This window comes from Pygoscelis adeliae, unplaced genomic scaffold (genome assembly GCF_000699105.1).
Source record: "Pygoscelis adeliae isolate BGI_AS28 unplaced genomic scaffold, ASM69910v1 Scaffold95, whole genome shotgun sequence".
Taxonomy (NCBI): domain Eukaryota; kingdom Metazoa; phylum Chordata; class Aves; order Sphenisciformes; family Spheniscidae; genus Pygoscelis; species Pygoscelis adeliae.
In genome coordinates this window covers 1,065,595-1,090,209 of record NW_008824869.1, presented here as the reverse complement: position 1 = coordinate 1,090,209, position 24,615 = coordinate 1,065,595, and the positions used below count along the sequence as shown (strand labels likewise).

The following is a 24,615-nucleotide window of genomic DNA, read 5'->3' as shown; positions in this document are numbered from 1 at the left end:
GTTTCAGTGAAAATATGCAACTCCTGCTAAATTATTTCTTAAACATGTGGAGGGAGGAGAAATTTATTTGATTTCGCTGCACTGACAGCATGCAACATATTTTACTTATGTGTATGTATATAGCAGATGCTGTAATGGATCATCTCCCTTTCACGGCACGTATCAAAGAAGATCTCGAGCTATTCTTCACAAGGAAAGAAATGATAAACCCCTGCTCATAATGAAAGCTGCAACGTACTTCGAGAGAGCAACTGAGTAATTTGACACCATATTTTCCACTGATTCAGTCTGTTAGTTGGAACAATGACTGATTAAAATGGAAAATCTATATTATAACCACATATACCGACATTCCAGATTACAAGGCATGTTACAGATATGATTTTTTACTCTTCTTACATATAAAAATTAGAAAGTATAACCAGAAATTATTCCAATGGAGTTACATTGGTGTGAAAGTGATCTAAAATAAGAACTGGCCCACAGTATATCTTCATACAGAATGCACACAATATAATTTTCATGATATATATGTTTTATGTAATTTGGAGTACCAAGAAGGGGAAAAAAAATCATTTGCTCTGAGATATTACTTTTAGGAACAGCGGACAGATGTCTAGTTGCCAAAGCAGACTTGTAAAAAATTAATCACCTGCCTCATGCAGGTTAGCAGTATTTGGCAGATAGGTTAGCTCTGCTCATAATGAAGCATCTGGCTTTTGGTAAAGCTGCATTTTAATTTTAACCGTGTTTCATTTCAGCTTTTGGGCGCATGTCAACGTGCAATAATCTGACAAGTCTGGAGCAGATTTGCTGATTGGTAACTTTGGTGTAGGTCTTCTCAGCTGCAACCAAAACTAAGTCAAGTAACAACTGTGGTTCACGCCCAGACCACAGCCTCACATATCATCTGAACCTCCCTGTAAAGCCATTTTCAACCCAGTCCTCAACATCTTATCCATCCACATTCTTATTTTCTTAAAAGCAGCTAAATTGACTAAGAGTCAGCAAACTCCTAAGCGTGTGCTTGAATTAAGCATGCTAAGCTGACTGACCTCAGGAGTGCCCCAATACTGCTTTGAATGTGGTTTGGTTTGGGGTTGGGTTTTTTTTGTAACTGAGGTCTGGTAATTTCAGGCAAGCAAAAGGTCTACCCATATTGTATTTTTCCTTAGAAAAGTGGGTACCCATTTGTAGCACTACTGCTAGCCTCTTCTGGTTAACCGAAAGCATCTTGACTAAGAGTCAGCAAACTCCTAAGCACGTGCTTGAATTAAGCACGCTAAGCTGACTGACCTCAGGAGTGCCCCAATACTGCTTTGAATGTGGTTTGGTTTGGGGTTGGGTTTTTTTTTTGTAACTGAGGTCTGGTAATTTCAGGCAAGCAAAAGGTCTACCCATATTGTATTTTTCCTTAGAAAAGTGGATACCCATTTGTAGCACTACTGCTAGCCTCTTCTGGTTAACCGAAAGCATCTGCAGCTCCTTCTCAGACACCGGGAGGGGAGAAGAGCTGCTGAAGCTCAGAGAGATCTGCAGAACTGCGGCCTTTTGATTCTGTGACTCTCATCACTTCTAGGTGTTCCCCTGATGCATGCATTTTCAGTGGAAGGGTGCTTCTACCACTAATTTACTGGGAAAAAAACCCACCACCACCACCAATTGTCCTTGTGAGAGAGCCATCACCATGCAGATGCAGGGGCCATTTTTTAACATGAATAGCTCAGGCATTTGAATCATGTTCCCAAAAGACAAAGATCTATTAGAGCATGAATTAAGCAATGGCCAATTTTTGTTTTTACATTATGACCATTTTTTAAGCTTTCAAACGTGCCAAAACCCTCAGGAATCTCACTGGCTGTTGTTTTTCTCTTCTTGTATCACTTAAGCTGAACCACTTCTTTCTAATGCTTTTTTTAAAAAGAAATTTAAGAGAGAACAGATCACACTACGGGCTCCTGAGGTCTAGCAGATCTTGACAGAGAGTACAAAGGAAGGAACTGGGAACATTTAGCTCGGTAAGCACATTTGCAGCAGCCTCACTAGCGGTACCACAAACGCCTTTGCCGGGCTTCTGTGGCTTCTGCAGGTATTTTCCTAGCACACCGCTGCAAAGAAATCACCTATTTCAACTGCTGATTATATTAAATTTTTGTTTCCATCTTCATTGAACACCACCCACTGACAGATACTCCACAGGCCCACAGACACACTTACACTTCATTTAGTTAAGTAGAAAAAATGCTTGGGACCTGACCGCTTGCAGGCAAGGGGAATGGCAACTTCTAGAAAGAAAATTCGGAGACAGAGCAAGAGACTTTTTAGCAGGAGTGATGCAATATTAAGCAGGGGGCAAAAGGGATAGAAAGGACAAAAAAAGCATAGCACTCAAACAGTCAAGGATGAGTCCTGATTCCTCCCTAGAGAGCAGTGATACACGTTTTTGAGGTATGCTTCCAAAATAATGATGAATCACCCTTTCAGACAACGTGCAGAAAAAAACGTCCACACTGCAAACAATTCACCAAGTGAAAGGATGCAGCATGAGACCTGAGGACAAAGTAAATGAGGAATAAGAAAAGAAAGACTACTACATTTATGTTATGTCTTTCTTGGTCTTGCAGAGACTTTCATCACATTGTTTCTAGACACTCAGGGTGCGTGTGCTGCTGGTCACCAAAACCAGCCCGACAAGGGAAGCAGAAAGGATGGCTCTGTGAGCGGTGGTAGAGATAAAGACGACTCCTCTGCTTCCTTCCTAGGTCTAACCTAGAAGGTCTTTGTCTTATCAACCACCACCAGAGGACAGCTAGAAGATACCCCAGGCGGCAAGAGCAATGCCACCAACTCCCTTGTTGCAAAGGATGAGGCAGAAGGGAAACTGGGAGACGCCAGGGAAGAGGAAAGCCAGGAGCTGATATCATCATCCCCTTTCCCGAGGGAACGGAGACAGCAACGGCGGAGGAGTGCGAACGCTTTCCACCCCCTCCTCCCCCAAGGCCACCACTAACTTCTGCTTTGACGGCAGCCAGCGAGTCCAAACTGAAGGCAAACCTAGGATGTTGGGCTAAATCCTTCAGGCTGGAAAGCCAGATTGAATATCTCGGCCTCCTAACAGCCGGGATATGTATTGCGGCATCCGTCAGGCTGAGCGTGGGCAAGGTAGCATTTTTAGAGGAGAGCAGAGTGCACCCCCCAAGTGCTGGCTGGTGGAAATTTCGTTTTTCATTTGGAAAGGGCTGTTGTGCCAAACAGCAGAGGCCTGTCCCCAGGACTGCTCATAAATCAGAGCTGAAGTTGCATTTTCAGAGTCGTGAAATCTTCAGCGGCTGACAGCAGCACACTTCCCAGAATGGCTCCCTTCTGGACTTGGCCCTTCTCAGGGAGGCCATAAGCTACCTATTCGGCTGTGCTTGTAGAGCTACCTTGTGGGACCAACTTCATGTGAAATACCAAAAAAGAGAAACTCCCCCCTTCCCAAAATACAATCTTCTAACAATGAAAAACCATGATAAAAAGCTTTCACTGGGCTTTCTTCCATTTGTTGGATTTATAGAAGCAATAGCAGCCTTAAAACATCTGCCAAATCATTCTACTTTGCAGTTTTGATTATCTGTCTACTAGTTTGAGGTTAGCTTTAACTATACAGATGCAAGAAGTGAGAAAGCCATTCAGCTTAGATTTATTCTTAAGAAGTACCGGCTGTCTAAAACAAGGCTATAAAATGTAGGCTCCCTGTCTGGTTTGTTGTATGGTTGCATGGCTTTGTGCTATTAATTGCAACCTGGCTAACAGGTGCTTGCCAATGTCTTTATATCCTCACCATAAGAAAGGATTATATTTCCATCTGGATAAAAGGGTGACGCTGCCTTCTAAAAAGAAGTTAAGAGCAGCACAGAGAGGAAGTCCACTGTGGCATGACAAGTTGAACCACTGCTTACTAACGAGAATATGCCCTCTTCCCTGCTCTGATAGACCCAGAGAGGGAAGGGGAAAGTGGCTAACACAATTTTTTCCACATCCATTCCCCCTGGTCAGGTGTCAGATGGCCATGAGCTGGACCCACCAGGGAATGTTTTCCTCCTAATTCCCTTGACTCACCCAGTAATGGTGGCAGCCCTGTTGTTCAAAACAAACTCGCAGCACTGGGGGACCCCTACCAAGAAAAGCACTTATGCACGCACTGCAGGTATATGAGAAGTCCCATACTATGTACTTAAAAGTTAAGTACACAGGCTCACTCTTGCTGTGCAGCATCAGAGCGTTGCTGCAAAGGACTTGCCCTGCTCTGTCTGGAAGAGCCGTCCTCTCGGCTTCCTTATCCCTTCACCTCCTTCCTGTCATCAATGGTGAACACCTCTTTCCAGTCTTTTCCTTCAGCTCTTCATTTCTCTCTTCTTCCCATCTTGCCTTCTGTGTAACTGCACAACCCTGTTACCTCATGCTGTTAACTATTTGTGAAGCCGGGTGCATGAGAAGTGCTGTATGAGACTGTGATGTTACAACATAAAGCCCCAACCTGAATGCATTTGCAGCTCACTGGACTGACTGCTGCCCCCGAAATTACAACGGTTTGATCGACAAGGCTTTCTGTTCCCTGAGGGGTTTGCAAAAGGTATACATAGCTCTTGGGTCTGGAAGATGAAAGGACTCTGATAGATACCTGCGGTGGCCAGCACCTGGACCTGGACTACTTGAGCTCGTTATCCAAAAGCAAAAAAACCAACTGATCCATGGGAAGCAAACGATAACACACTCCATGTGTCAGCGGGGTGCACAAATAGCTCAGAGGCATGTTGGTGCCTAATTATGGTGATGTGGAGATGTACAAAAATACTGAGACAGCAATTGCTTTAGAGAAGACTTTGACACTTGTTAGTCATAAAGGGGATTTAAAAATCCCAACATATGCCTCAAAGCCTTTGAAAATCGGACCCAAAGTGCCTACTTGAGATCTTGTCGAGAAATGACACAAGCCAACTCTTGTGAGCAAGTCTCCTGGCACAGACAACATTTTGACTATGTAAATCAGCAGACAAATCATTGTGTTTTGCCTATAAAATGAGGGAGTTCAGACTATTCATCTGTTCACAGGCTCAGGTCAAATTCTGTACTGGAGCGCTCAAGCCATACACAACCTCCACCATCTCACTGCAAAGCGATACAGTGAAAGGCAAGGCAGCATTCACTGTATCTTCAATATTAACTTATTCTTCCAAGAGGAAAACAAATTCTGGCTAGTACCGGTTACCTAGATAAAAAAGAAAAAACCCTGCAACTCCTTTTCTTCCCTTTTTCTAACCAATTTATCTACCTCACGTCAAGAGTGATCTTGAAGAAAATTCCTGGCATATTTTGCATCAAAAAAATGAAGAATAATCATGACTTTTGAAAGTGCTTACTAGGCTCTTCTGTGCATTTGAATATTTTCTTTCACCCTTTAGTCCAGTCTTTTATGGGAGTAAATCATACCCTTTAATTAAACATTCTTGACTATTTGGATTTTATCTCACAGATACACCGCGCCCTGCTTGTAAAAATTCCATCTCGGGCAGCCAAAGTGCTTGACTTTTTCCACAGATGAGTTATTAATTAGAATATCTATAGAACATATATTTATAATCTGGTGCCATCCCTCCCTGGGGATCCCAAACTTTTATCTGCCAGATTACTTACCTGCAGCTGAAACAGAGCCATCACTGGCTGGAATGTAACCCCCATCTTACGCAACTCCTCACCACTGCTTTTAAAATGAAGAATAGGAGACAGGTCCAAATGAAGGACGTTTTTAACATGTTCTGGATGTAAACCCCTTGAATTAAATTCACCTCGCTTAAAATATGGCTGTAGCTATCTAGCTCTGTGGGTTTCCTAAAGTCCCCATTTACTTCATCTTGCTCCATTCAGAGAAATCCCCACCCTAGTTGTGAACTGCAAATGCGGAGGTGCCAGCAGGATGCTAACGAGCGTGATTTCGCTCCCCGAAGTGGTCTCAGGTTTCACCCTCACCTGGCATGGTGTGCAGCTTCCTAACACCTGACGCCAGCTGGGGCACCGGCCCCATTCTGTCTCAGAGCGGGGAGTACCCCGGTCTGAAATCACTAAAGGCAATGGCAACTCGTAAAATACTTCCCCGAGCCAAGGGGTAAAAGCCGGTGCCAGCCGTGAGCTCACCAGCACCGCTCCCCGGCACCGCTTGCTTGCCAATCTTCTGCAGCATTTTTAGCTTGCTAGGTGCGCCAGCTCATCCCACTCTCAAAACGTTTAGCAATCGAGAACAGCAATAGCTTGGGGCTGCCACGGCAGCCAAACACCCAAACAGGCAAAGGCGAAATGTGAGAGAGAGGAATATTGTGTTACCGGGCTCATTAGCCCTCACAGGCAACTTGAATCGCTCAAAACCATATCGTTCTGAAGTGCAGAAGGGAGGGTGCAGCCATCCCACAGAAGGAAATCCATAGGAAATCCTGCTGGCATGAAAGGCAGCTGGGAGACAGCCCGCAGGAGTCTCCAGTGAGCAAGCCCCACGTAGATGGTGGAGAGATGATAAGGAGTGAGTGGCGCCTTCCAGCACCAGGTCGGGGCAAGACTCTGCTGCCGCAGGCAGCTGCCAGCACTCAACAGGCTTGCCCCTTCCGCGGGTCAGCATAAACCCCCATGGCAGCCTGCCATGCTCAGCACTGCCTGTCCTTTCCCAGGCTCAGCTTTGGAAGAGGAGAGTAATCTCATACACCAGTGGGCATTGAGCATGCTGCTGGGTCCCAGTGGAAAGCTCTTCAGCTTTACGTGTGGCCCTCTCCAGTTCCAGAGAAAAGTCAACAGCCTGGAGGAGCCACTAGAGCCAAGGAAAAAATTGGTCTCCGACCCTGGACTTCATGTCACACCCACAAGAGACTCCTGCCCTCCTACACCGTCGCTCTCCACATCCAGCACGCTTGCCTCGGAAACATTTGGTTCTCAGACCCTTCCACCTCCTACAAGAAGAGATGGAGCAGCAGCAAGGAAGCTAACGTTGCCTGGGAAAAAAAAAAGATAAACACGCTCCGGCTGAAGAGAAAGTAACCTCCTGGCAATTTTGCTGGGGAACCGTGCCATGAGCAGTGGATGCTTTTTTGGCTTTACTTCTCCTCTGCCTTCGCATGCCCTACAGATGTGTGGAGGTATTAGAGTGAGAAAATGTCCTGGTTTGGGAAGCAGGATGCTCGTCAGAGAGGGTTTGAAATGGAGAAGGGAGGAAGAGACCTGCATTCTCCTCTTGCCGAAGGTAAAGGGGAAGAGCTTTAACAAAAGCAGAATTTAAGCAAACTCCCCCAAAGCAGCGACATAAGAAACACCTGACTGCCCACACAGGGCAAAAAAATAACACAAAAGGGTAGTGCAAGAGGTCAGAGCAGTTTTATGAGGGGTTTTCCTGAGTCAACACAACTGAAAACACTGGGAAATATTAGAGGGAAAAGCTTGATCCAAAATCTCTCACCTGAAGACACTCAGATACTGTTTGAGCTTACACCCAGGTGTGAACTTCGAAGCTTGGGCTCCTTTCTGTATAACACAGTGGACTGAATCAAACCTGACCCAAACATCTGCAACATCTGGAAATCATGTTGATTCAGAGATGCATTTTACAGCTTTTGTCAGTCACCAATTTATCAGAAGTCACTCCCTAGATTTCCTCCTCCTCCTTTCATTTATTTATAAGTACTTTTGTTTTTGAAGTACTTCTTTATTTATAAGTACTTACTATTTCTCTTATTGAAAGTATTTGTAAGCATTTTCTTTCTTTTTTGGAAGTACTTTTCATCCATCCATCCAACTCTGGTCTAAGTCAGAAGCCTTTAAGTATTTCCTCAAACAGATAACTCTGGCTGGGATGGCAACGTCAGCATGGAGAAGCTTTTTCTGGCCCTCTTTATGTTTCTGTTCTTTTTGGAGAAAAGGATGTTCAGGTTGTAATAAAAGGACTGAAAAATACATTAATCTTTATTAAACCGGTAGAGCCAATTGACAGGGCTAGGACTGGCTGCTTCCTCCCTTCTCCCTTCATGCCCTTCCGCAGTTTCCTCTCCTCTCCTCTTTTCTGACACTTGTTTTTGTTTGGAAGTAGCACACTCGCTCCCAACAGACCGGGACAGGGGATGAGAGGGGAAATGTCTGGACGCATTTAGTCCAATTAAATGTTGGCATCACATTCAGTCTTTCCAAAAAGCACGTAGGAAACTTTAAACGCCAGGCTGGCCGCTGCGAATTGATGCCTCCCCATTTACATTTCCTTGCACCAAGCCACAAACAGAGTAGGTATTAATTGTCATCAAGCGTGTCTGCCACAAACCCCTCTTTAATATCATTCACAAATGTTCTGCTAAAACCTTTCGTCTTTCAGCAGATCACTTCCATAATCCCATGTCACTGATGAGTTTTGGCAGAGCTAAAGAGCGAACTGTTTGCTGCTGACAACTCCCCTCACTTCCCTTTTTCAGCTGCCGCAGCAGCACACAAATTCTGTAGTGGCATTCCCTGCCCAATGTCATCTCAAACTCGCATCATTCCTTTGAACGACGTGTTTGCTAACAGGGTTTTACAGCAAATAAACAAACGCGCACGAGCTCCGCATGTGTGGTCTGCACATCATGTCGAGCCATCCGGTCTTTCGACAAGCCGCTGCTCCTACAGGAAGAGTTGTGGCATAAACCCAAGCAGCGTGAGCACGGCAGCAGCGCCTGCCTCCCTCCCACAGACAGTTCCCAGGCACCCGTGGGTCCCACGGCATCCGGGCAGTGATCAAACCTGGGCCCCGCTGCACAGGGGGCTCACAACTCTGACAGAAGGCGCGGAAAGTTTAACTTCTGGGTGAGAAAGAAGCAGCTGAGGAGGGACAGGCACAGTTGGCTCCCTCCCCCTACTTCTTCTTTTTTTGTTTTAAACCACTAAATCTTGTTCTTCCCACTCCTGAGAAAAGTCCTTCAAAAATGAATGAGACTAGTCATATAAATGAATTAAGGGTCAGCTTACAGTGTTATTAAATTAAATGCTTTATATACATTAACTGAAGAGCTTGGTAGAATTCATGAAACTAGATTCAGACCTCGGACGTTTTCCAGAGTGGCTGGAAGGGTTTAAGGAACTAAACAGAAGAAACTCAAAAGCCTCGCTTTGCTCAGCATTCACTGCAACACCCAAACCAGTGACATACTTCCACATTACTGCTACGGCTCTGCCCTCCGACATGTGTTCACAGCTCTGATTAATCGAACCACAAGTTAAGGACTAAGTGTACTGAGGCACGTCCCCAGCTGATTTGAGTATAAACTGCATGTCTGGAATCTCACTGCACAGATAGGTCCACGGTCACCGCTTGCCAGCTGAACGCTTCCTAAGTCGTACACGGACAGAGCAGCAATCCGCTTGCACCATATTCACATTGCTAAGAGCAAGTGGATGCTCTTGCCTTGTTTTTAATAGAGGCTTGGTCCATCCAGTTTAAAATACGCTCTAAGGCGTGCTCACGTGCAGTAATCTTTGAGGACAGGAAAAATCTCCCGTCACTTTTCGGTTTTGCAGAAGAAAGGGTGCTCACCACAGAGCGCTGAGATAAACAACCTGTGCTGCTCGTGACACGTTTTGGTACCTGCACAATAGGGTGGCCCCCCGCAGATGCCTTCACAGCCCCTCGACTGCCTTCCGTCTCGTAATGAGCTCGGTGGTGGGATTTCGGCTGCACTTCAATACGCAGTTCATAAGGTCCTGAGTGAGATGGCAGCTGCCAATCAAGGGCAGGCAGGGATGGGCTATAATGGAAAGGAAAACGTATTAAAAATTAACATCAAGTACACTATCACAAACCACAAGCATCCAGCACTATTACTTTAGAGACCGTGTTTCGCAGTTCATCCTTCACCATCTTACGTTTAAACTTTCATCAATATGGATAATGCCACGACATAATAATTTAGAAGGAAATGGCTATTTTATGAAGATTTATGGGTCGAGCATATCTGATGGCCCAGATCCTATCCTGTTTGTAAACAAAATGGAAAAACATTAAGACACAGCTTACAAATATCTTAATATATTGACTCTTGACCCAAAAGGAGAAAGGTAGGCAGAAAGACGCAGAGGAATTTAAGGAAGAGGATTTCTGCTGTGGAAGTGAATGCCAAACCAGCTCTGGAGGAGTTCTGCATTTAATGAATCTAATGGATTTCAACAAATCTGCTCAGCTTACTAGGGGTGGAAAGAAGAAAAAAAGCCATTTCCCAGCTTCCTTCCCAACAAAAAACATGTCAGAGAGTCTCAAAGCGAAGCCTGTCTCTTTCTGGTTCATGCACTGCAAGGGAGCAAGCTCTGAAGTCAGAACTTGCTTACAAATCCTACTAACGATGACACACAAGCCAGAAGAAAATCCAGCTAGCTCTTCCGGCCCTGTATTGACTCTGCAATTAACTAAAATATTAAGGACTCATTACCATCACACGAGCAAGCAGGCCCAACAGCATACGATGGTGGGGAAGTGTCGTTCTTAGAAACCCACTTCCAGTGTAAAACCACACTTGAAAATAGTCAGGAGAGCTTGGCTGTAAGAAATGCCAAGTTGATGCTTTGGGGTAAAAAAAAAGAAAAAGAAACAAACAAGCACGTTGAAACAGTGTTAGGTGTGAGACAAATTTATTGATCTTAAAATCGAAGCAAAAAGCTTCATGATGAAAACACTAATTTTATGTCTAGCGTATATTCTCTCCTTTGGTGAATTCTCCTCACCAAATGTCCTTCAAAAGCCTTTACAAGTAGTTGAACGGCACAACCGCAACATACTACCCTGTCCTCTGACATCAAACTTCATTATCTCTCCCATCAGCCTGGAGAAGACGACCAGCAAGCAGAAAATCACGGTCCTCAACCCTTTTGTTGCCACCATGGACCAGGGCTACCTGCCATGGTGAAAGGGCTCACCCTGCCGCAGCGTGCAGCCGAGGAAGCTGAAGGGCTAATTAGCTCTCGCCCCAGTCTGCGAGGAGGCTGGCCGCTGGCGATTTACGGGTTCCCCGCCTCCCTGCTATAGCCCTGGTGCAAGGACAGTCGGAGCAGCGTGAATCACAGCTGAAATGAGCTGGCTGGGAGGGAAAGGATGCAAAAGAACTTCTGCACTGGATGCGTATATTACAAGCATATAGTCAGCTGGAGACCAAATACTCCATTTTACCGTCCCTGTGATCCACACGCTACCCCAGCATGCTTTCGGCTCCGCAGGCATTACAGCTTTCACATTCCCCAAAGCACCCCTGCTGCCTCCCACTGTGGGCCAGAGACTTTAACCACTCACACTGGGTTTGGTTTTGCTTTGCTTTTTTTTTTTTTTTTTTTTTGAAGTGCTTATCCAGCCCTTCATCACCGGCATATTTAACTCCTATCTGCTAGTGTGCATGTGCACATACACTGATGGGACTTCAGGTGGTGCTAAATTTCTCTACATTATCTTTCTTCACTGCTTATAAATTTGCCAGTTTGAGCCATGTGATATGAATGTCTATGGACACACACTACACGCATTACGGGGGTCAGCTGGAGCCACTAAGTCCCAGCCTGGGTGAGGACCAGGACCACTCTCACTCCCTGGGCACCCCCTGCTACCCCAGCACAGTTTGCTGGCGAGTCGCAGGCTCCAAACTTCCAGCTACTCCGCTCTCCAGCCCTCAGGACATGGAGCATCCTCAAAAATAACAGAGGGGGAGAGAAGAAAGTAGCCATACAGCTCCCAGCTCAGCCCAAATGGGAGCTCATCCAAAAGAAAGATGTTGCCTCTGTGAGGGCTCCCAGCTCCCATCAACACCTGGATCCAGCAAGAGCCAGCGGGGCACTCTCTGCAGAGGCAAGACCCTGCCAGGGACAAATCCTGAATTTGGCTACAGCACGCCCAAGCACAGCAGCCCCAGCCTTGGCTAGAGGCAGGACGCTACATCTTCTGAGCTCCTGTGCAAGCCAGGGCCCACCTTGGGGGCGACGAGAAGCTCTTCCGCTACTAGATACTCATACAAAGAGCGAAGAGACGGCAAAAAATTACAGGCAATTGGCCATTGTATGCAGCCACTATTCTTTGCCTAGCACGTTAGGTATACATACTTTAGTCTGAAAAAGTCTCAAAAAAAAAAAAAAATTCTGGATAAACCATATTTGACTAATGATAAATGACAAAGAACAGAGCAAACCAGCTGTGTCTCTCCTGGTGATGATCAGCGCACATTTTTAAACAGATGTTTCTGGTTTTAAGTAAATTCTCACTTGATGGATCTTCTTTTTTCTGAGGACACAACATCTATCAGATTAGAAATTTTTAACACTTAATTAAAAAGGACAACTCTGACCGGCAGCATGTAGCCCTCACGTGAAGAGGGATTTTTTTAAAGATACACGGAAGTAAGTAATAGTTCCATAACTAATTACATCTCTTTAAAAAACAAAGAAAAAACCCACAAAAACCCCTTTCAAATCAGCACCTAAAAATGTCAGTATAATTAAATAGTAAAATTCATGTTCTCAAATAAAACCTGAAAATAAAAATACAGTTTGCTGTTAGCCTGAAATCTATCATTGAAATTCCAAAATACCACCTGCCCAATTATAAATTGACAATTAATGGCAGTTTTCCTGATGAAGGAAGCAGAGTGATGCATTTAACAGTGTCATGGGCTGGGGCTGTCAGAGCTATTTCCTATGTTAAGTTATCTTCATCATGCACTTAATTTCCTGCAGCTAAATGTGGTTAAAGGAAAAAGTCACCAAGCAAATGGTGTAGTGGTAAAATCAAATCTGGTTGCTGCAAATAAACCTTATCAATTTGAAAAGGCCCAAACTACCTCATCTAGCCAGCATCACGCGGAGGGGAGAAGCGCCCCTCCACAGGGGTCAAGAAGAGAAATGAAAGGTCTTCACGCAGTCTTCCTATCAAATACACATCGGTGTATTTCCCTCAGATCGAATTTTCCACCAACTGAAAACTTGTCCCATTCCTTTCTACGCCATAATAAATCTAACTGTAGTCCTCCTAAATGCTGTAATGAGGGATGGTTGTTTCAAGGCGGGTTCACAAAACCTGGTGTTAGGCTGTAGAAAACTCACTCGGTGTAACTCCATCCTACATAAATCAGATTACAAAACAGATGAATAGTGATTTATTTTGCATACACCAGATACACAATATGATTAAATAAAAAACAGATTATCCAGTCTGGCTGACTTCTGCCTTTAGCAGAAAGATTTATCAAGTTACCAAAAAAAAAAAAAAAAAAAAGAAAGATACTAAGCAGCACACTGGAATATAGACAGGGAGGAAACAAAGCCAAAAACTTCTATTAAACTTTGCAAAGGTGTTTAAGCCCCATTTTCACGACTGCTATGCATTTGGGAATTAAATTACCATTACACTTTCTAAACTACTAGATGCCCAAGGCCACTTGAAAAAGAGATTTGCAAACATTTTTGTCCTTAACTAGGCTGCTGTGCAAAAGGTGTCAGAACAACTGCCAGTCTCGCACAGGGACTAACCCTGCTCATTGGCCGAGTACCACAGCATGGAGTCATCTGCCCCAGGCAGCTGCCTGACAGTGGCATAAGCCACTGCCTGGAAGAGCAGGATGGTAAGTGTGTTTCAGCATCTAAAGTGAAGCAAGTGACCTAGAAGGAGTGTGGCTGAGACTGGGTGCCCTGCACTAAACTTATTTTTTTCTAACAGGGAGCATTCCTTTAGAAACAAAAACATAACCTAGAGAAGCCACAGGGCTGCTGAAACTTTTACCAGGCTGCTAGCTTGCCCCTGCTCCAACTGTGCACCAAATGCAAATAAGGCTACAATTTATTATTTATTACCCGTGTCTCACATCGAAGCAGATGCCTGTTAAAGATCCTTGTGTGCTTTTTTGAAGAGTAAGAAAACAACGATGATGCCTACGTGTCCACCAATTTGGCTGTGGTCAGAAAAATATACCTGCTTTATATTTCACCTATGAGTTAACGTGGGTAGATTTTTCTCTCTTTTTTTTTTTTAATTTCCTGTCTGACAATTGAGCAATCTGGCTGCGAGCTGTTAAAATAGATGCTGCGTCCCACCCCAGACTTGGCTGGATTTTACTGGCATGCGGAGCAAGTAGCTCCTCCGTGGAGTGCATGCGGCGCACTGGAATTCCTCATGCTGAAGTCTGAAAGCGCGACTCATCGTCATACTCCCAGATAATACTTAACACTACCGGCCTGAAATTTCACATTCAGAGATCAATTTGCATGGGAAATTTTGCATTTGTTGGCTTAGAGAAAGAACAAGAAACTACTGCCGCAGGAATGGAGATAACAAGTGGCTGGCATCACATCTCTGCTCCTTCTGAATTTAGAATCACACGGTGCTGAAACGAGCTGGTGAAGGAAGGCCATTAATAAGATGCTCACAGGGGCATTTGAATGAACTGAAAAACAGTCAGGAGAAAGCATGGGGAGAATTAAATCAAACAAACAAACAAACAAAACCCAGTTTACTGAGACAGGCTTCCAAGCAGTCTTCAGCCTTATGGCGCAGCAACCTAACGTAATCAAAAGCCCCTAGTACGTGGTGGCAAACCGAACTTGTTGAAGCAGCTAAATATCCCCATCCAGCATGAATACAGGAGGAGAGAGAAAAAGGTTAGAGGCATTGCGGGCTTTTCCCTGTCCACTCCCCCCGCCCCCCCCAATTAATACTAACGAGTCCTGGGAGATGGTCACTGACACACAGCCACAAGTCCCCATTTCACTGGGTCTTGCCCAGACAGCCCTGCTTTTGCTTTGTCTGAGGAACTTCCTCTTGCTGGCCATAAACACACGAGTCTGCCATGAATGTAGGTACAGGTCAGCAAATCTGGTGCTGCTGCACTGGTGACCATCTCATCTTAAGATAGCTGGTGCCCTTTTCCACCTTCAGAAAACCCCAATTTCTTGAGAAACTCAACTTCTCCCAAGTAAGGTTGTCCTCTATCTCATCATCTGGACCAAAACATCCATTTAAAAAAAAAAAAAAAAGCATCAAGAGTATCTGAAAGGTCCACAAATGAAACGAAAGAAGGAAAAAACATGCAACATTTTAAAATCACCATTTTTAAGGAAATCATACGGTTCACATCAGTGAACAATTTTTGCATGCTTGAGTTTAATACTGCCACAGTCACAGAAGTGGAATCCAAAAAATCCACAAAAAATAAACAAGCCCATTGATGCAGACCTTTGGCTTTTACCAAATGTGCTTTTGCAACAGGTAGACAGGTATCCAGCCATACATTCTCTGGGTGCAAGCTACAGCCTCCATATGTAAAACTACATGACCCCATGTCTGTGAGGTCAAGAACATACATGTATATTTTTGAGGCTGAAAAAGAAACTGCAGCTAAAAAAATGTGGCTTTCAACGGTAAAAAAAATAAACTGTACAAGAGGGAGCTTTTATAAGCCACCTGGAACTGGGTGTCTATTCCTGGAAGCTCCTTTTGGTGTGGTAGACCTCATACATGCCATACGCCCAACCAACAGACCCAACCATTTCTCTTCCCCCTCCCCTCAAAAAACACTACATTTAATGAAAACTCAAGTGTTACAGGCCAACACACTTCTTGGATTAAACTGATGACACTTGAAATAACTACAATGCGTTACTTTTCAACGAGTAAGAAACTGTCTCCAGGAAATTTCAGGTTGTGTTTAGTCAAATACAGTGGCTAAAGAGGAAGTCATAAAAAATGTTTAAGATACTCAGAAATCTGGCACTTTCTTAAGTGCCTATACTTTTTGTTGTAACATAGGACAATTTGGGACATGTTAATCAGTGGGTAAAAAATAAAAATGGGATTTTAGTTTTGGAAATAGTCACTAACACTGTCCCCACGCCCAAGGGCAGAAGTCCAGTCCTGTACTTCCATTTTGGCTTTGACATTTTTGCCCGTGAGAGATTCTGCATTACACAGCACTGAGGAGCGATGGAGAAATGTCACAGAAAGGAACACAACTGAGGCAACAAGGGCTTGAGAAACACAGAGTATCACCTGCTCATACAATAACTGCCTGGTAGAGTGCTTCTTTTTAAACTATTTGCCACAGTAACTATAAAAGAGGGACTACAGACAGAAACTTCCTGCATTTGAGTGAGACAGCACAATGCATAAATACTGAAATAAAAAAACAGACCTTGGAGCTAAAAGCTAAAGCAGAATTTCACAAAGGCTGTCTCTCGATTCTCCACGTAATGATTTACCTCCACTAGTTTTTGAGACAGATTGGTCCATTTAGGTACACTCATTTTGGTCTGGAAAAGGTACGATTCCCATCGCTACCTCAGGGTTTGTTCCAAAGCTTCCCCTGAAAACCTCTGCTTGGTCTCTAAATATTTTCTACATCCAAAGATTTGGTGTGAGGCCCTGGGCTGCAACCGAAGCACCACAGACAAATCCCCAGCAGACCTGGGTTACCCTGTGCAGCTTCAGCCTCGGCTGTGGGGCCGGGCTCTGCCCTCCCACCCCGTCTTGTGATCCCCAGCACCCGCGTGCCGAGTCCCATGCAGGAACAGAGTCACCCGTTCGTTCATAGCCCTTGAAAGGGCTGTGTGAGCCCAAACCTGCCCCGAAGAGCCCACAGCCTGGGGACTGGGCTGAGCCTCCGAGCTCACAGTCCTCTTAAGCAACCAAGAGAAGCAGGAGGCACAGAAAGACTGCGTTTCTGTTAAGGCAGGCATTATTATACTCTTATTACATACTCTTATTATTCCTTTGCTCTGGGACCTGAAAAGCCTAAAGCGGATTGAGCTTTAATTACGACAAATGAAAAACATCATCAATTTTAGAAACAATACAAAAAAGCAGTTTCCCTTTTAGACTGATGCCTGCTATAAAACGGTCTGCCGGAGCCTGCTCCCTCCTGCCCCCAAAGAGATGGGAATGCAAGAGAGGGAGGGAAAGGCGTCAGTGATTTTCCAAGGCACGCTGGCTTTTGATGAAAATTGTACCGCGTATTCAGGAAGAGACAGAGGAGGTAATCAAATCTGGTTATCTCGAAATCATTATGACTGGCTAGATTTTGGAGCCCGAGTTGTTTGTTGGAACCCACCCCTCCAGCCCTTGCGTTTGAAATAGAACAGATGTGTAACATAACAGGAAAAAAATCCAGCTCTGTTGTGAAAAATTCTTAACCAATTTTTTTTGAAAGATTTAAAATAACATAGTTTCTGTTGCGTAGGCTGTGATCCTGTTGACGTCCGAGCTCAGTTGCCCAGCGCTTTCATATACATAAAACGAGAGGTATTTTTGGTGGAAGGAAGCACAGTCAGTGTATCTGATTGGTAAAATAACTTAAAATCACATTTCGACAGTAACTTCCAACTGCCCTAGAGCATGAGTTAATGAAATCACATGGAAACATATTGTGAACCAGGAAACATATTTTATATAAGACCAAAACAGTGGAAAAAAATGTTGAATACACAACATAGTGGGGCTCCGTTTTGTACGCTTCACCTTTCTTGTTTGTGTTAGCGCACAGGCATGCCGGGTGCCTCCTGACGGACTGCAGCAAAGCGCCTACGGGCCGCTCGCTGCAACGGAAAGATAAAAGCCTGTTTGGTCAAACTGTCCTATTATTGCCCTTGAAGTCTTCGGCAAAAAGCAGCCCCCATGCAAAAGCCCACAGCCGGCCTCTCTGACGAACATGGGCTACTTGGCACTTCAGTGGGAGAACATAAAAGGTTTTTTTTAAGTACGCGGGAAGGCTCTGAAGGATTTGCTCAGCATTAAGTCTCTATCCCAGCTCCGAAAGGTAGTGAGCGCTTACCTCTGGGTGGCTCAGCCAGACCCAAAGGAGTTGCTGCATTTCCCAGCACTGAATTGAGCCAGGGTCCTGCAAGGAGCCTGGGCAATGCAGAGAGGAGGAGGAGGAGGAGAACGATGAGCAAGGGGACCACAGCACTACATGCTGTAGCACGAAGGGCCACAGACCTCTCAATCTCAGTTTTGGGAGATAGCACGTGGCAGAGAAGTGCTGGCTGAAGAAAAACGAGACCAGCAAGGTTGAGAGCCAGGGAAGGTATTGCTAAATAAAACGTCAGCTACGTGTCCACATCTTTCGTTTTGAGAAGGACAGCTTTGCTGTCAAAAGCAAGAAGCCAGAAGTGCTTGGGGAGGAAGAAGAGGGGAGTGGCCATCACAGCCAGGGACTGGGATCAGCCTGCAAACTTCTGGACAGCCAAACTCTTTTCCTGCACTGCGTACCACTGCATATACAGCCTCTAGAAGACTTCAAAATAAAGACCATAACTGAGACCGAAAGAGAAAGCAATGGATGTAACTCAAATTCTGGCTATTCTGTGGTGCTTCCTACCCGCAGTCCTCTTGTGATAAATAAATGTGACCAGTATATTATTACCTGACAAATAAGGTTTTCTTCTTTAAACATAAAAATGGTGGGGAAGGAGGAAAAAAGAAAATCACTGTCCAACGCAGATAGGAAAAGAAGATTGGTAAAGAAGCTTTCAGGTGAAGCGAAGTAAAAGCTGAAATAATGCACGAAAGAACCATATTCCTAATCTCTTTGTATTCGCTGTCTATAAAGCGTAAATGTAAAAGGCCCTGTAACAGCCACAATAACGGGAACATCTCTTAGTCCTGCAACAAAAACATATTAAGACACGATGAACTATAAGTCACAGGTTTGATGGTACGAAATTGTCCTGCTGCCTCACGAGCTTCTAAATACCCCATTCCAGACTGCCCAGGCTGGGGCTCGTCCCCTGGGATGCAGACAACCAGTTACAACCCACGCGTGGATGACTCCTAGGACAGACATTTTTAACCCTTCAAGGCTTTACTCGTGGTCGCACCACACCAACGATGGAGGCAGTGTCACAAGAAATGGCTAAGTGGAATGAGTGGATGGGCAGATTTGGTGGGAAGCAGAGATGGGAAGGGGAAGGAGGAAAAAAAAGCATGCAATAAAGATATTAACAGGATTGCCCTCTAAGTCGGGGTCCCTTACCTCATGTAGGATGTCGGAGACAGAGACTTTGGTTTGGCCCACTGGTAGGGATGCTGTGGCACAGACAGGTACTGCTCGCAGAAGTTTCCTTTCCTGATGTGCTGAAAGCTGGAGAAGTCTTCCGGTGACAAATCAGCGGTTGGCGATATGGTCCCATGATCCTCGCCAGCCGGTTCAGTTTTGAGAGTCATGGACGGGGTGTGGTCGATAGCGGTCTTCCTCGACTTGATGGGAATCCCATCGTTCATATCTATGGTGCTGTCGGTGGTGAGGGCGTTGATGGCAGCAACGATGGCGGAGCTGGTGTACTGGTTGGTGTTCCCCAGCCACGTCTCATCCGTGACACTCACCCGTGGCGAGTTTTGTGGAGAAGGCGTGGGGGAGTGGTGTGGGGAGTAGGAGGTCTGCCGGCCATTGAGGCTGTACTTTCTCTTGTTGCAGGGAGACGGAGGCCTGGAGTTGCGAGCCCCCAACCAGTTCTCCTCCGTGATGCTTGTCCTGGGAGACGTCGATGGAGAGTGCCTCGGAGAGTTGAGCAAAGTGCAGGCCACCATACTGCGTTGGTAGCCCTCCTCCGTGTCAGTGGTCTTTGGAGAGACACATGGGGACTGCCACGGAGAGGTCTGAGGTGAAGTGTACGGATACGAGTAGTTGGACTCATAGGAAGACGCTTCGGAGTTGCAGCTTCTGGAAGACAAGCTACTCGCTGGACTCAGGCAGGACGGGTCTCTGTACGCCTCGATGTTTGGTAAGTTCAAAGTGGCAGTAGAAGGCGACCGCTTGGTGTTTGGGATGGCCTCCTCAACCTCATCATGGAAAAACTGGTTGTTGTTATGATGAAGTCCCATGTAAGAAGTGATCTCAATTCTAGGGCTCTCCAGCGCTGGAGCTCCATTAGGTCTGATGTTTGGCGGCAGGTAATACTCGGAGGCCCCGCTGTCGATGTGTCCTCCGTATCCAGAAGGATGGTTTGTTGATGGGACAACTGAAATGACGGGATTTGATGTCTGAAGGCCATGACATGGAGTTGACAATGAGGAATGTGCCACATTTAGAGGCAAGCCAGCATTTACGTTTGAAGATGTATAATTATAGTGTTCTGGAAAAAAACAAACAAATAAAAAAGAATGATATGAAGTGCTGCACAAATATACTCAGTTAACACACCAAGCTGGAGTGGAGGGACATGGCACAACACACAAAAGCACAGCACTCCTTAACAACCCAGCCCATGGGCATGGTGCTGTAGGGGATCCTTGAAAATGTTACTAACTGAGCAGCACAAGACAAGCTATCTTGGGAGGGGGATGTACATGGACTGAGTTTGTCTCAAGGACACTCTTCTTACATAAACCTTCAGAGCAAAAAATTGAGTCTTCAAACAATGGTGCTTCAGCATTCAGAGGCTGCAGTGCTGCTCAAGAGACATGTGCTTCTATGTAAGTGAGCCTGATTCCCTCTTTGAAAAGTTGGAATACACAAAAAACACAGGACAAAAAACAAAAGTAGAGGCAGACTAAAGCGAAGAACATGATCAACTGTGTTCTGTTAAAAAAATTACACACAACCGAAATTTCCATTACAGCAAGTTTCCAACTGGTTCCAGTTAACTAGGATTTTGGAACAAGATGGATCTATTGACCTGCTCTAGTTTCTGGGACCACTTATCCTCCAGCCCAACTGGCAGAGGCCAGGTGAAGGATAAACATGGATGTCTCACTACTCCGCGACAGCTGAAATTGCACTGAAATTGCTGGTTATTGCACGCACCACAGAGTGCTGCCAGCAGTGCGCTCTAGGCCAACAGTCTAACCATTTAACAGCTCTGGGTGTATAAAAGCATTAGTAGAGCTAAACAGTCAGTGTGAAAAGCCTGGAAGATGACAGATGACATCACAGACTTGCACCGATGGGCTCCCTGACCCAGCACAGGGGAACAACCCGCCCTTTGCACGCCTCCATCCCTGCTGTGCTACAGGGAACCAGCATCCTAAAGCCAGTCTGCAGGAGACCGTCCCTGCCTCACCCCACTGTCGGCCTGCTGAAGGGACCCCTTCAGCTCTGCTCTGCCATCCCAGGGCCACGTGTGGGTCTCTCCTTGCCACCCAGAGACACTGGTGGGCTGCGCACAGGGAGACGGACAGCCCTCAACTGAGGGCAACAGGATCAGGAGTCATTGCCCCGGTGCTTTCTGAAATAGGAAGGCTCTGCATCACCAGCACACAGGGGCCCGAGCCCCTAATGCCAGTATCTCTTGCTGTACTTGAAAAAGACAGCAAAACCTTTCTATCAGGGACAACAGCCGCTGAACTTTGAGCCTGGGTGATGCTGTTCTATAGGTTCCTCTCAGCAGGCTGGAAACGCTCCAGCTCCAGCCCCCCAGCTGTGCCTGCAGCACATCAGCCTTCCCTGAGGTTTGTTACGGCAGCGGAACTTTCCTGCAGGGCAGAGGGAAACTCTGTACCTCCCCCAGCCACAGCTGGTCCATGTGGGGAGCTTGACCCCTTCCCTCCCAGGAGGCAAGCTCCCTGGGCGGTCACCCTTGCCCACCTTCCCCAGGGAGACAGCTACAAGCTTTGCTAATTACTGCAGCTGTTATTCCCAACAGGACCTGCTCTCCGGGAGCACTGCAGATGCAAACGAGCCTCCAAGCTGGTAACCAGCGCAGCAGCTATTCTCTTTCTTTTGTTTATCAGCTCAGCCCTCTCTGGTGTCATCCTCCGACGATCCCGTGCTCGCCTTTCTCGCTGGCAACGACTCCAAGGCAAACGGTACTTAGGAAAAATTAATGTTCTGTCGCAGTTACTCTGCGATGTTGCAGCTGATGTATGTCATGTCAGGTAACAGTCAGGAACGATGAGCAACAACACCTTTTGAACTCCCTCTCTAGTCTGCTTTCAAGAGACCAGCCATTTACTGAGGAAGGGTCATTAAATTACACTGGAGTGTGCCACAAATAAAACTGGATTATTCAAAACATGCTGCAGCTTCACACACTATTCAAACAACAAGGCAGGCAGGAACTATGGAGAAAGAGGTGCTACTTTGACAAGGATAATCTGACTGCAGTGGTCACAGCGAGGCGCAGATCTGCCTGGGGGATCAGAGTCCTCTCATTCCAAAACTAGTCCCCTTTTCTTGCTGCCCTGCCGCATGGCAGCACCACTCACAGTCACCGCAACCACCACCACTTTCCTCTCACTCTTCATGGAAAAAAAACCCCAAAGTGCTACCACGGTGGTAAGACCTTCTCCGTTTCAGAAATTAGCTCAGAGAAAGGGTCTAAGCAGCGCCTCCAAGGCAGCCTCAGCCCCTTCACTGCTTCCTCCAGCTCCAGAGGAAGGCGATGCCCCTGGCACCGCACTGCTGCCGGGACACTGGCCAGGCTCTTCTTCCATGTATGCCCCACGGGCCCTTCCACAGCCTCCCGGCCCGGCATGTAAATGGACTTGACCGAGCCGGGGCCCCGCCCCCAGCCGGTCCCCACCGCGCAGCCGGATGCCCTGGGCAGGGGACTGCGGGTCCCGCGGGCTGCCCCGGCTCTGCGCCCGCCCGGTGGGCTTTGCAGACGGGGTGCAACAGCAGCATCTGCTGACTGCAGAATCGGTGCCTTTAGATCTTTTATTAAAAATAAATAGGTAAACAAAATAGCAGGGATAATTATTACCTGCACGAAAAGTACTGTGAACCCAGCAGTTCCCTTAAAATCTAATGCATGAGGAGGGTGAAATTCGAACACTGAGGTCTGCTGGAGACCTGCACCCCAGGCCGAACAGGCAACATAAAGGCTCTGACCAACCTTTGGAATCCAGTTTAAAAAAAAAAAAAAATTAAAAGACAGCCTCAAGTGCTCCAAGCAACAAGGTCCCCTAATGCATACGGCAAGGAATAGCCTCTTTTAGAACTATTACGCATATTTTTAAAAAGTCAACTTTTAAAGGGCCAAGAAAAATAATATTATACAACTTCTCACACAATAGAACTCAAAATCAAAAGAAGCAAGATCCAAATCCTTCCAAATATATTTAGGTATCTTAAATTTTCAGGCAGCATGTAGAAAGTATGCCCACCAAATATAAAAGCCCTGAAGCCAGAACTAGGAGCAGGACCAAGTCCTTGGTTTGTGAGCTAAAAACCACCACCTACAATTTCTGAAAAAGCACATTCTTCTCCACAACTTCCATATTTACAAAATTCATCAAATGCACATACACAGTCAGCATTCGTAACATGCTGACGTTTTCCTCACCAGGGTGAATTAGACATGTAGAAATAAAATGCCAGTCTTGAGGGACGGGAGATGGAGGTGGCTACAAAGGCATGAAACTGCATCACATAATGCAGCTGTGTAGGGTATTTTGACAGTGCTGATAGGGACAAAAGGAAGGTAAAGCTTTAACGTGGAGTTGCTGTCACAACCGTGATCCATAGAGGCCCCCAGGACCCGTGCACTTACTACCAAGACATTTTCAATAGTGTACTTTAATATCTTGAGCCAAACCCCAATATCAGATAGACCAGTGCAGGTCTGCAACAGTTCTGTTGCAACAAATCCTCACTTACATTAAGTACAACTAGGACAAGAAATTGGACCCCTTGATTTGTGAGCACAACTTCACATATTACATTTCACTTTGTGACAACATAAAAAATTCAGATTTTTTTTTCTCTAGTTAATTTCACAGAGCAAAGGTTTTATTCCTTTCTATCGTTAATGGGCTGATCCTGCAAGGCACTGGGCACCATCAGTTTTTATTTACATTCTTTAAATAGGAATGCTGAACACCTGCAGCTCAGAGGGGCTTCAGAGAAGGTGAGAGCTAGTTTACATTTCTAAAGATGAAGCCACTTCTAGATCTGTGTTTAAATTCATGCTTTCAAAACCACCTAATGGAGTTAGGTACTTTTCTCACTAGGACTTTGACACTTAATTTGCTTAAGCCCCTCCACTTTCCAGGTGTCTAATTACTAGGACACTCATCTGAAAAACTTGGCGTGAAACTCTTAAAACCGCATTTTTCTAAAAACTGAGAAGCTCCTAAGAACTATTTGGACACTGACAGTGTACCGGAGAGCTGGGCAATTGGGGAGCATTAGGAAGGGGAGCACTACGCCTTCACCTGCATCCTGGCAGGCTGCGATACGCAGGCAAGGATTTGGGAACCTGCTTCAATTTAAATGCAAAAGATGAAGCACAGACGCAGAGACAGCCTTACTCTGAGGCTGTGTTAAATCACCTACTTGTAGGAGAGCTTTTTATGGTGACCAGCTATTACCCACGCTGTAGCAGTCAACCTCACACCAGGAAATGACAACTTTCTCTCTCTCTCTGTCAATTCTAGACTTGTTCGCCTCATCCCCACCTCAAGTATTGTTAAAAGTCATAAAAAAAGACAGCCGGACCGAGACACCAGAGTTGGGAACGGTGTGACCCGTGATAAATTCAGGCCCGTTATTTTTATTTCGGATGACCTTCAAGCTAAACCCTGAGCCTAACTAGCTCCAGCTCACGGGGGAAGGGGAGGGGGGGCAGACGTGGTTTTTGAACCGACCCATCTCTGTAGCGGGCAAGACCCAGATCCCACTTCCA

The 24,615-nt window shown here is 45.7% G+C and overlaps 1 protein-coding gene across 3 annotated transcripts in view; it reads right to left on the bottom strand.

Moving 5' to 3' along the window:
- NFATC1 (nuclear factor of activated T-cells, cytoplasmic, calcineurin-dependent 1) overlaps positions 1–20,134 on the bottom strand; it is a 108,187-nt gene extending 88,053 nt beyond the window's left edge. For 2 of the 3 annotated variants that reach the window (XM_009324474.1, XM_009324472.1), the window contains exons 1-2: positions 19,026–19,968; positions 9,626–9,785 (exon numbers count right to left, since the gene is read on the bottom strand). In XM_009324474.1, coding sequence (XP_009322749.1) covers positions 9,626–9,785; positions 19,026–19,873 — 1,008 coding nt within the window. In that variant the 5' untranslated portion in view covers positions 19,874–19,968. Of the gene's footprint in view, positions 1–9,625; positions 9,786–19,025 lie in introns of all 3 variants that reach the window. The other variant, XM_009324473.1, reaches the window with a different exon arrangement.
- Between the last annotated feature and the right edge of the window lie 4,481 nt (positions 20,135–24,615).